General features: G+C 37.6%; 1 protein-coding gene across 1 annotated transcript in view; it reads right to left on the bottom strand.

Annotated features, from left to right (window-relative positions):
- Window positions 1–8,813: 8,813 nt before the first annotated feature.
- Window positions 8,814–12,500, bottom strand: part of LOC125027124 (aminopeptidase N-like) — a 10,394-nt gene continuing 6,707 nt past the window's right edge. Inside the window, exons 9-18 of the mRNA XM_047615963.1 lie at window positions 11,844–11,979; window positions 11,568–11,649; window positions 11,290–11,473; window positions 10,847–11,183; window positions 10,584–10,726; window positions 10,304–10,494; window positions 9,828–9,998; window positions 9,520–9,663; window positions 9,346–9,418; window positions 8,814–9,209 (exon numbers count right to left, since the gene is read on the bottom strand). Of these exons, the coding sequence (XP_047471919.1) occupies window positions 9,039–9,209; window positions 9,346–9,418; window positions 9,520–9,663; window positions 9,828–9,998; window positions 10,304–10,494; window positions 10,584–10,726; window positions 10,847–11,183; window positions 11,290–11,473; window positions 11,568–11,649; window positions 11,844–11,979 (1,632 nt within the window). The 3' untranslated portion in view covers window positions 8,814–9,038. The remainder of the gene's footprint in view (window positions 9,210–9,345; window positions 9,419–9,519; window positions 9,664–9,827; window positions 9,999–10,303; window positions 10,495–10,583; window positions 10,727–10,846; window positions 11,184–11,289; window positions 11,474–11,567; window positions 11,650–11,843; window positions 11,980–12,500) is intronic.

The raw sequence follows: 12,500 nt of genomic DNA, 5'->3' as shown, positions 1-12,500 counted from the left end.
TCTTCCACAAGATTCCTCATTCTCCTACAATAGGATCAGCTATCCCCAAGGGAGCTGAAAAGGGGGTTCTCCACTCTCGCCATTCAGGGACTCCACAGGTGAAAACCTGAAAACCCCTGTACAGATTCTGAGAGCTCCATTAAGAACTAAGTCCATCCTCCGGAGAACATAGGTATAAGCGCCAATTCCTGCGCTCAGATTATTTGTGTTACTCAAGGTGACTGATACCAGTGCGTAGAACTCGCTGCACGATTTATTGGAATGCAGTCAAACCTGTAATCAATACACAATCAATAAAATATAAATTATAAATCAATACAATAATAATACAATAATAATTATAGTTACTGTTACAATTCGACTTAGATTCACTAGCGAGATTATATCAGTACTTATAATATTACAACTATAGAAAGAATACATTTTACTGGTTGCTAAGAATATCACTATATCCTACTGCTTAAGGTAGACAACAACATATACGGACACTAGTCTATATCTATACATGAATGTGTATCATACATACGCATAACGGGAACAGTCAAGGCCTTTAACAGATGTCCTCAGATCGGTCCTTATGTACGTGTTGTCGAGTCAGTATTCACTCTCAAACTGCTCTATAAACGTGTGATAGCCCCCTTTCGTGAGACAACCTTCCTTCCATATATACGTCAACACTATGGACAAGGCCTAATTCAGCACACATATACAAACGGAGGAGCACGGCTATGGCATTATCCTTATCGCAACCCATGAGGAAAACGTCAGCCAAGTCCTAGAGGGGATGATATATGTGTGATGCTGATTGCAGCAGCTACGCCATGCCGATGTTGATAACACCGGCTACAATAGTCAAGTTTGCTACGAATAAGCATTCGGTAAAGCCACAGAAGCGCTGTGCGGTGTGCATCCCAGATTTTTTATGAAAGAACCTGCAAAATACTAAGCACTTTTGTAGCTTTCACCTTTAACTGTTTGATGTGAGGCACCCATGTAAGCCTTGAGACCAAAAATAGACCCAAGTACTTTACCTCTTGGATAAAATGAAGTGGGTTTGCTCCTAAATAGAGAGGATGAAACTTTCCTCTTTTGTGGAAATGCATAGCCATGGTCTTACTTGGTGAAAATTTGAACCCATGGTATGTTGCCCACTGCACAACCCGATTTATTGCAGTCTGCATGTGTCCTTGTAAATCCTGTAAGTTTCCTCCAGAGCAATACAGTATTAAGTCATCCACATACAGACTACAGGAGACAGTACTTGGAACGACCTCTACGATGTCTTTTATAGCAATGGCAAACACGCTCACACTTAGGACACTCTCTTCCACTCAATCTTCTAAATTTGAGAAACTGTTCCCACCCACACTTTATCAGCAAGGAAGCTTTGTATGACGATAGGTAATGCTCCTCTTAAACAAATGTCATACAGCTTCATGAGTATGCCATACTTCCAAGTAGTATTGTAACCTTTATCGAGGTCAAAGAAGACTGCTAACAGGAATTCTGTGTAGCAGTCTCCATCCTCACAAGTGCATCTTTAGTTGATCTCAATTTCCTAAACCCATATTGATATGGGTCAGCACGTTTTCCTTTTCTAGTATCCAAGTCAACCTGAAGTTTACCATTTTCTCCATCAGCTTGCAGACGAATATGGTAAGAGGAATTGGTCTGTAATTCTCTTGGTATGGAAGCATCATCTCAGGTTTAGGGATGGGAATGATTATAGCTTCTTTCCACATGGATGGCACCCCTAAAGATCCTATTGAATAGGTCTAACAGGAGCTTTTGGGACCTCTCGGATTAGTATATGGAATATTGTCACTTCCTAAGTCAATCTAACGACAGCACTGCAAAGCAGAGTCCATCTCTTTGTGTAAAAATGGCAAGATGTATGGAAGTTCTGCTGCTGTCCTACAGATATTAGTTGTTGTTCCTGTTCAGCCTAAAGGGTGGAGAATCGGGCAGTGTAAGATGCTTCAGAGATCTCTACCATGGATATATCTAGCTCATTTGCAACATCTTTTTTGCCCGTGAGGATTATGCCATCTATCTTCAGAGCAGGTGGTGACATGGATGTGCTCTTTCCAGCAATCTTACAAACCTTATTCCATTGTCTTCATGACGTCTGTCAAGCCTCCTTTAGCACTCGCTAGGCCTTAGCTCAGGTCCTTTTGTAATGGATCAAGGTTACATCACTGGGGCATCGTTTCAACTGCTTTAATGCAGCTTTTCTTTCTCTGACAGCTTGTTGGTAATCATCAGACCACCATGGTACTAAAGGTCAGCGGTGCTGCCTGCTACTTTTGGGAATGGATGCTTCTGATGTGAAGTGATTAACAGCATCTTGAACACATTGGAAATCACTCACAGATCCCTGCACTGCTGCAGTTGATCTAAAAAGATTCCAGTCTGAATGTTCAAGTTATCAACTCTGCATTCCATTGAATGCCATTCACCTTCTTGGAAAGTGGTTTCTTCTATGTAAGTCTTCCATGACCTGCCAACTGTGAACCAAGTGACAGGTCAATATAAGGGAATGTCCCAATTTGAATTAAGAAATGTGTAGATGTGTCACCGTTTAGTAAAACTGCATCTGCCGTCTACAGGTGGATGGCCTGGAGGCGAATATCATGCATACCATACACTGCTGCTCCTTCATGAGGTCCACTATCAAAGGTCCCATAATTGGCTAGAACTTCTCAGGGAAATCATACGATTTTCCCTGGTCATAATCTCTTGTAGGCATACACAGACTGGATTACTTGAAGGTATTAGATGTTGCAATTCCTCTCATTTTGCATGAATTCCCTGACATTTCCATTGGATTAATATATCCAGTTCTTCAGGTTGCCAAACTACCTTTTCATAAGGTAGTTTGGAGCCTTGCCTAATGCCTCTGTGAGGTCTCCGACCCCTCTTTTTCATTCCCTCTTTCACTCCTTTCGTTCATTTCTTTTCTCTTCTACTTTGCGATTTACGTTCTTCTGTATCTTTATCTCCCCCATACTAGTCTCCTTCTCGCTTTCTACTCTTTCTATTCCTCCGTTGACCTTACTCATTTCTTTCATTTCCATCTCTCGGCCCTTTAATTTCTCTTCTTTTCCTTAAGCTTTCGTCCTCACACCTACCCCCTATCCCCTCCCCTAATACCCTACCTATCCCCTCGACACCTTTGATACCTGAACCCCGAATCCCAAATCCTGAATCCCGAACTTGGGTAATCCAGCGGGCGGCGCTCAAGCACGCTGGAGATGATTCCTCACCACACAACACGGATACTCTGTTATTGCCAAACCGTGTATTTGATGAAAATTGTATAAATAAAACTTATAACTGTAATTTCCCGAGTTTTCCTCTTTGAGCTTCAATGCTTCGAATCCGTGAGGTGACTTATTATACGTGTTTTTATCGTTTTATTTATCGTCTTTTAAGGGTAAATGGGATCTTAGTGTTTTCTTTGTTCATTCTCTTATACATCTATTTTTAATTCTTAATGATTTCAACGTTTTTATCATTCGTTTTAGTACTGAACCCCTCCCCTTTATTCTACTATTTTTATTTTAAGTTATTGTTTTTATTTATCCTTTTAAAACTTGTTTTATCATTAATCATTTTTATTAGTCTTGATAACTGTTTTATGACTTTAGATTCTTTTCTTTTATATATGTAAACCTGTCACGTCACCACCTTAATTGATTGTTTTACTTATTAATGGAGGCTCACAGGGGATACTCGGGAGAGGGAATGGATCGTGGATGACTTTTACCGTGGTATGATTTTTATTCTACTAATCAAGTGTATCGTTTTATTTTTCTTACATACTGTGTTTTTAACATTCGGTTAATCTTTCTAATGTTCCTTTTTAGTTGTTTTTTTCACCTGGTTGCTTTATCTTTTTTATTATTGTCTATTGTTAATATTTCATAGTGTTTTAAAATGTACTCTTAATTATTTATATTTTTATCCTGTTTAAATAACTGTTGCCACAGTGACGTGGCCTACCCTGTATAAATACACCTGCGAAATAAACCCGCAAGGGAGTTGTCTCTGGACTCGGAGTTTGAGTGTACCCCTCTGGATTACCCTATAATGTGGCGTCGCTGGAGCAGCAAGAACAAGGTTTGAGCCATCTTTACATGCCAGTTAGGATATTGCTGGACGTGGGCATTTAAGTAATACAGGGTTTACCAAGTTTTACATTGGCCAGCTCCAGCCAGAGATACCCCATTCCTTTTCTTTTTTTTTAATTTAAGTAATTTTATGTATCCGTTCCTTCAGGATTTTTTTTTTTCTTTTTTATCGTATTTATATATTTTTTTACCTGTGATGCTTTATTTTACTTTCTTTTTATTCATGTCAAGAACAACACAACAACACTCATTTTCTAAGGGATGTGTACCTGGGGCATGGGACAGTGTCTCCACACAGGGGAAGTGAACGGGCCCCCTCCCTCCTTCTTTCGGCCCTAAGCCGCCATCCTACGCTTAGGTGGATGATATTTCGGGCTTCCCCTCGAAAGAAAGCCTTACACCTCCAAAGAGCCCACTTTGGGAGGAGACCTTTGGATGACTCCTTTGTCCAGGCAAAGGGTGGACCTGAGCTTTTGGTTCAGGGGCATTCAGTCTAGCAGCAGAGGCCCCTGTGGATGTGGTGGCAGCTGGAGCTGTCACCATTGAGGCCTCTGGAGCCCTTTTACACTGCTTTAAAGAAACTTCATGGGATCCTTTACAGTGGTAACAGCAGATTGGACCTGGACAGTACCATACTTTACACACATTGTCCATTTCTCTTAAAAGTGCAAGAGTCGACTCCATGCCCATAACTCTAACAGTGGAAGCACAGCATAGGGTTGGGCACATATGGCTTTACCTTAAGATGGTACCATGTCAGCTTAACTTCCAGAAGGAGAAGGAGGGTTGGTGTCGATTGTTCCAAAACCATTAACTTAAAATATTTACACTGCCACTACATTAACATTCTTTAGTTCCTCTAACAGTTTTCCTCAGAATACCTCATCAGGTCTCGGGAAATGAAAATTCCCCTGCAGTCACGCAGGAAGCATTCCAATATTCATTCTTGCCCCTTGGAAGCTGGAAAGGTTCCATAGTGATATGTTATGTTCCAGAGGGATTGGCCAGGGGATTGCATAGTTCGTCAGGGAGAGAGCTAGTTCTTTGTAAATTTGTAAAAATCATACAAATTAGAATTCTTTATTTCCTAACCCCCCCACCTCATCCACCATGGAGTCCAACAAAGGGAAGCTAGAGATGGGGCTCAAAATTTCTCAGTAGCCACAGGGGTAGTGAGGAAATATATGCAGTCACAACCCAGTGCTGATGGCAGTCATTGGACCTATGCAATACCGATTGGAAAGTGCCAGCTTGACCTTAGCCATATTTGACTAGCCGATTGACATGGCTGGGTCTCGATCAAGCCACCCATCAGTTCCGCCATAGCTAGTCTGCGTATAAGATGCTGTTTCGCCCTTTACACGCAAAATATCGTGGCAATATCAATGCTTCCGTGCTAGCTCAGTGATAACGTGTTGGCCTCTCATCCGCGGGGCAGCGGGTTGCGCCCCGCCCAGGCAAGGACAACCCGCTGTCGCCTGGAAGTTACCTCGGTGGTTGGGCACCACGATGGGTAAGGACCAGAGTCAGTCGTGTCAGCACCAGCTTGACACTTTGATCGAGTCGGCATTAGTCTGCACAGGTATAGCCCGAGCGAGGCCCAGCTTCACATACTATACTAATCCTTAGACAATAACAAAGTATCTAGGCTAGTACAGTGGTAACGTGTTGACCTCTCATCCGAGGAGTTGGTGGTCCGCTTCCCGCCCAGGCGCGAGAAGTTGCAGCATTCGCCCGGAGATCACTGCTATGGCCGACACCACGGTGGGTAAAGACTAAGTACACGTTGATCGAGTCGTCGTTAGTCGACACAGGCCGGGCTCCCGTCATAGGCATAACCTACGGCGAGGGTCAGCTCCGTATATGGAATTATCCTTATCCTTGACAATAACAAAAAAGAGCGGCGGATAGTGTTCGCAATTCCCGCCAACAGCGACGACGAGGATTCTGACGATTTATTGGTCAAGGTATCAGTAGTTGTGCAAAGGAAATGGGTGCTTGATTCGTTCGAAACACGACAAGGGCTTCAGAAAGAAACATAGCTTTCACCTGGGAGTCGGTGATAGGCGTCATTTCCAAATTTACCCATATATATGTACATATATATACACCCATACATCCATATATACATGAATATATATACACCCTTACATCCATATATACATAGATATATATATATATGTATGTATGTGTATGTATATATTTATATATATATATATATATATATATATATATATATATATATATATATATATATATATGATATGTAACTACACATAGATTGATATAAGACATTGGGCGCTCATTATAAGATAAGTATCCCCTATAAATAGCTCTATTTTCTCTGAATATCTCAGAAGAGAAAATGATCTTATTTTAGGATAAACATGTCTTTTATTTCTCTCTCAAAAGTTTCCTTACACATTTACACATTATTTGTTTGTTTGTATTTCTCGATAACTAATCACGATGACTTTGGTATCGATGAATTCCTCTCACCCTATAGTACACATATATGAAGGAATTATACCGCGGAACTTCCCCAAGCCCCTTGGCCCCGTTTGCAAGGAAGGGCATGAAAGGTACCAGGGAAATTGTGGAGTAAACTAACAATGATATATAAATGAAGATAATACCTAACTGTTCAGCTGAATGTTGACTGCCCCCCAACCCCCGCCCAAGAAAATAAAGAATCTTCCACGTATTCAGGGCAACATGGAGCGTCGGACAGACTTGTCATCGGCTGTTCCCGCATTTCGGTTGTACGCTCTACTCTAAAACATTACCGTTGAATTTATTACTATGTTCTTAACATTATGCTACTTGCATATTTTTTATTATGAAGTTATGGTAATTATCAATACTATCGTTTTACTAATATCATTAATTTTTGTTATTATCATTGCTGTCATTTTCTTCATCATCATTATCAGTAGTGATGGTAGTAGTAGTGACAGTAGTAGCAGTAGTAACAGCAGTAGTAGTAGCAGTGGTAATAATAGTAGTAGTATAGAGATCTGTTATCATTATAATTACCATTACTATTACCATTATCAACAATATTTTTTTTTTTTCATAATCTATATTAGTAGTAGTTATTACTCTAACATAATTAATATTCTCAGTATCATGTTATTATAATTGTTCTCAACGCTGTTGTGGCTGTTTGAGGTGTCATTATAATTATTATTGTAATTCCTTATTATCGTTATTATTATTACTTTTATTATTATCATTATCATTATCATTATTATCATCATTATTATTAATATTATTATTATAACTATTATCATTATTACTATTATCAATATTATTGTTATTATTATTATTAATATTATTATTGTTATTGTTATTGTTATTATCATAATTAGTATCATTGTTATTGTTTTATCATTATTATTACTATCAATATCATTGTCACTATTACAGTTATTATTATTATCATCGCTATTTCTTATTTCTATTATTATTATCTTATCTATTATTATTATTATCATTATTATTATTATTATTATCATTATTATTATTATTATTATTATCATTATTATTATTATTATTATCATTATTATTATTATTATTATTATTATCATTATTATTATTATTATTATTATTATTATCATTATTATTATCATCATCAGCAGCAGCAGTAGTAGTAATGTTATCATTATCATTTTTTTATTATTATTATTATCATCATTACTATTATCATTATTATTATTACTATTATCTTTATTGTTACTGTTATTTTAGTATCAACAGTATTTGTATTAGTATCATTATCATTATTATTATGTATTTATCTTTATTTTTACTATTGATACTATTATGATTGTTATCATCATAATAATTATCATTACTTTTATTACTAGCATTGTTATTTTCGTATTACCATTAGTATCATTACTATTGTTATTGTCATTATAATCATTATAATTATTATTGTCGTTATTATCAAAATCATCATTATTGTTAATATCATCATCATTATTGCTATTTCATTGTTATTATTATTATTATCAGTAATACTAACATTATAACTGTTTCATTGTTGTTGCAATTATTCAATTTATTATCTTTATAACTATCACTTTTCATTATTATCAACATTATCATCGTTGTTGCTACTACTTTCTTTATCTTTGGTATTTGTTATCATTATTATCATTATTATCGTTATTATCATTACCATGTTATCATTATCATTATCATTATCATTATTATTATTATTATTACTATCATTATTATTATTATTATTATGATTATCATTATTATTCTTATTCTTATTATTCTTATTACTATTATCATTAGCAGTATTTTATTACTAATGATATTACTATCATTATATTTATTGTTACCATTATCATTATTGTTATCCTTATCATTGTTATTATTATCATTGTTATTATTATTGATATAATAAAACTAAACTTTATTATTATCAGTACTAATAATTATTATCATTAATGTTATTATTATTACTATTATGATCACTATATTATCATTATCATTATTAATGTTATTTTATCATTATTATCATCCTTATCATTCCCATTATTGTAATACTAATTATCTTCATCTAAAACAAATACTACTATCAATGTTATTATGATAATCTTCGTTATCATAACCATGTTTTGTTTTTTAACTGGCTTGATAAAAGGCCTTAAATGAAACGATAGGTCATTTGTCTATTATTATCTATTCAGGAATATAATACAAAATATACAAAATGGTTGAATTAGTCGAACATGTTTGTACTAACACCGGCACTGACCCATCCAGGGCATACCTGCATATAATACTTATACACTCCCATAAGAAGTGATTTGGTTATTTTTAGTAATGATACTTTTATAACATAATACTTGTAACATGTAATCTTAGGCACAACATTCACGCAGTCATTCAGATGGTCCTGAGTTTTGTACTGTAACCGATCTTTTCCAGCCACATTATTATGGTGTTGTAGTTCGCGTCCAGCCAGGCAATGTTGTTCTGAACGCCCTCGACTATTTGTTCAACTTCAAGAGCAAAAGGCTCTAGTTGTTTTGCGTGACGCGTCTGCAGTGCTGTCAACTGTGGAGGGGGAAATATGTTGATTAGATTCACAATTTCCGAATAGAATAGTGAGAAAATTTACGATGTCGTTTTGAGGGGAATGTGTTAAAGCTAAATCATTCAAAATTTTAAAAAAATCTTGTCGTGACCTTACCTCCATGAGTTCCTGTCGTGTATTAACCTTTTGTGTGGTGGAGCGAATGAGGCGAACCACTATCTTATCAAAGCTGAAAAATAACCAAAATAATATTATTACATGAATATTATATCCCAGGAATTCAAAACTTGAAAGTGACACATAAGAACCAAAAGCTAAAATTGTGCTTACAAGCTAAAGATTTTGTCGAAATTATCTTGCAGGTACGCCCAGGCAAGAGACAGGCCTACTTCGTTGTTGGCAATAGCACCAAAGACTCTGGAGCTGTCCTGCTTCCTGATTCCACTGCCGTCTGTGAAGGCCATGTCGAGGTACCTGAGCCAAAAAAGAAAGGGTTAGTATCCCTGTTTTACTGGAATGAACGCCATAATCTAAACAGTTCCTATTCACTTACCAACCACGAAAGGAAATAATTATTTCAGTTTATAATATCAGTTCATATAATTTCAATTTCCCAAGTGTATGACGCGCAATCCAACCTTGACAGTAGCCACATTTCCTTGCTGCAGCCTAAGGCAGACAGAAGTTTTTCCTTCTCAGAACCAACATTGGACTTGAGGTACTGATGCCACGCGAAGTCCCACTCGGCCTCCCCGCCCTCGGCGATGGCGTAGCAGTACACCGTTGTCTTGAGGTTCGGTGAAATAATGCTGTAATGGAGTCTCGATGAAATAAGACCGTAGTGGATTCACTGTACTCAGGATTTCTTTACTCACCGAAATTAAAGTTTGTTATGGAATGTGGTCTGTGTTTGTGTGTGTGTATGTGTGTATGTGTGTGTGTGTGTGTGTGTGTGTGTGTGTGTGTGTGTGTGTGTGTGTGTGTGTGTGTGTGTGTGTGTGTGTGTGTTTGTGTGATCGTATATGCATGTGTACGTATGCTTATGCTACTAATTCATTCGCATTGTTTTTTTAAATCCTGTCAACATAAGAAAATAACTGAATCGTAATCTCACGTAAGATTATCCGGATTAGCCATCCAGGCGTGGTAGAGAGCAGACGCGCTGTCTAAGCAGTGTTGGTGACCGAGAGCGCACGCCCACACCACTGCCTTCGCTCGCTTATACTGATCCAGAAGACCGTCATCAGGATTCTCCTCGAATCCTACTGACTCGTACAGCGGTATTAGGATGTCTAATAGATATTTCTGAAGAAGAAAAACATAACAGTTAGCGAAACAAATGATAGTGAAGAGAACTCTAAAGTCCACCCTGGATACTCAAAGGTATAACGCACCTTGAGAGCGCCGTAACCTCCCGTACGCGTTAACATGTCCTTGAGGTAGACCACATTATTCAGAGCTGACCACCAGGGGATGTAATCAGACTCGGCCTCCAAGTACGTCAATATTCCCAAAGCTGTCTCGTAAGGAAGCTGATCTGAAATTGATTTTTTTTTTTTTTTTTTTGTAAATATATGTGGGTTAAAACTTTATATTGTTTTTATATTTTCTTTATTTTCTTTTTTTTTTACATATGGCATGGGACTTGCGAACATACCTGCACGAGCGAGGTCCATGGCATCGTCAATTATCTGGGCTCGGTTGATAGGATTGATAACTTGGTGATCTGTTTTCAGCTGCTGGATGAGGAGGTTCCAGTTGTCGTTGTCGTAGTTGACTCTGTAGTAGCCCGTCTCCTGCAGGTTGAAGATGACCCACTGGTCCTTCGGGGGAAGGGATGAGAGGCTGACCTGTTCCTCGGAGTCCTTCATCCACACCATGGCCTGAGTCTGGTTGAAGTTGGCCTCGCTCTGGGTCGTGTACGTCAGGGGAACCCACCACTTGTAGTCATGGGTGTCGCTGGAGTTTTCATCTCTTACTAACAAAAAGCGTTCCTGGAGAAAAAGGAGAGTGGTATATTTAAACAGTCCTCCAGAGTGGTTTTCTTGCCATCATCTTAATGCCAAACAGAATAATCTCGATGGCGCGAGCCGGCCTCACCTGAGAAACGGTGGCAGATGTGCCGTCGGCGCTCCTCTCCACCTTGATGACGGGGTATCCCTTCTGCAGCGTCCAGGTGTCCATGATCATCTTGACGGTGACGTCCCGGGGCAGAGTGCCGTCCTCGTGAGCGGCTGCTGTCAGGTGTCTCCAGAGGTCGTCACTCTCTGCGTTGTCATACGTTCTGTTGAGTAATATTATATGGATAGAAAGGCTTGGTTGCTTCCTATGTTGACTTTTCAGAGTCTGAAGTTTGTTTAGAGAGGCTGTACACTTACAGGCTTTGGAGGTATTTGTTAAGTCCTCTGCGGAAGGTATTTTCATTTAGGAAATTGCTCATCATTCGGATGATGGATGAACCTGAAAAACAATCGGAAATTATTGAAAGGACGATTCGCTCATATCGATCTACATCCTTGATATTCGCATTGTGTGGACCAGTTGACAATTGATTTCCCGTATCAAAATCCTCTTTGACTATGTATCATTGAGGCCAAATATTTTGTCAGTGTCGAACTACAAGATTTTTTTCTACTTCACTGTATAACCTTTACCTTTATCGTATGCTATTCTATCAGCATTAAGAGCGTTGTGTCTGATAGGATGGGACGATTCCAAACTGTCAACTGTAAACACGTCATGAATTCTCCTCACTACAAATTGTTCCAGAACTTTCCACTCGGGCTCGACCTGGAAAATATCATGCGTCATGTTTGTAATTTTGAGGGTTTGTGTGATGTAGGTCTTATTAAGGGTAGACTGGTAGCTGGAACAATCACATAAATTCATGAAAAGAAGTAAAGAGAAAGGTTAATGGATAAATGAACATGAAATCGTACGATTACTTTCCACTGTAAAGTAGTTTTGCGCATCTTTATAATCTATCTCGTTAGGTAGTGTAGTTGAATAAAGATAATCCTCCGTGACTAAAAGTGATGTATGATATTATGATAAAGATAACAAAATTAAAACAATTGATAAATAAATAAACATTAATAAGTGATTACATGATTATAATAACGGTGGTAATATAATAATGATGATAACAATAGTGCTAACAGTAACAATAATGATGATGATAATGATAATAATAATAATAATAATGATAATATTGTTTTTAATAATAATAATAATAAATTATAACAATAACAACAACAATAATAATAATAATAATAATAATAATAATAATAATGATAATAATGATAATAATA

Source organism: Penaeus chinensis, chromosome 7 (assembly GCF_019202785.1).
Source record: "Penaeus chinensis breed Huanghai No. 1 chromosome 7, ASM1920278v2, whole genome shotgun sequence".
In the NCBI taxonomy this organism is placed as follows: domain Eukaryota; kingdom Metazoa; phylum Arthropoda; class Malacostraca; order Decapoda; family Penaeidae; genus Penaeus; species Penaeus chinensis.
The sequence above is the reverse complement of the archived record's forward strand: the minus strand, read 5'-3'. Positions and strand labels throughout refer to the sequence as shown.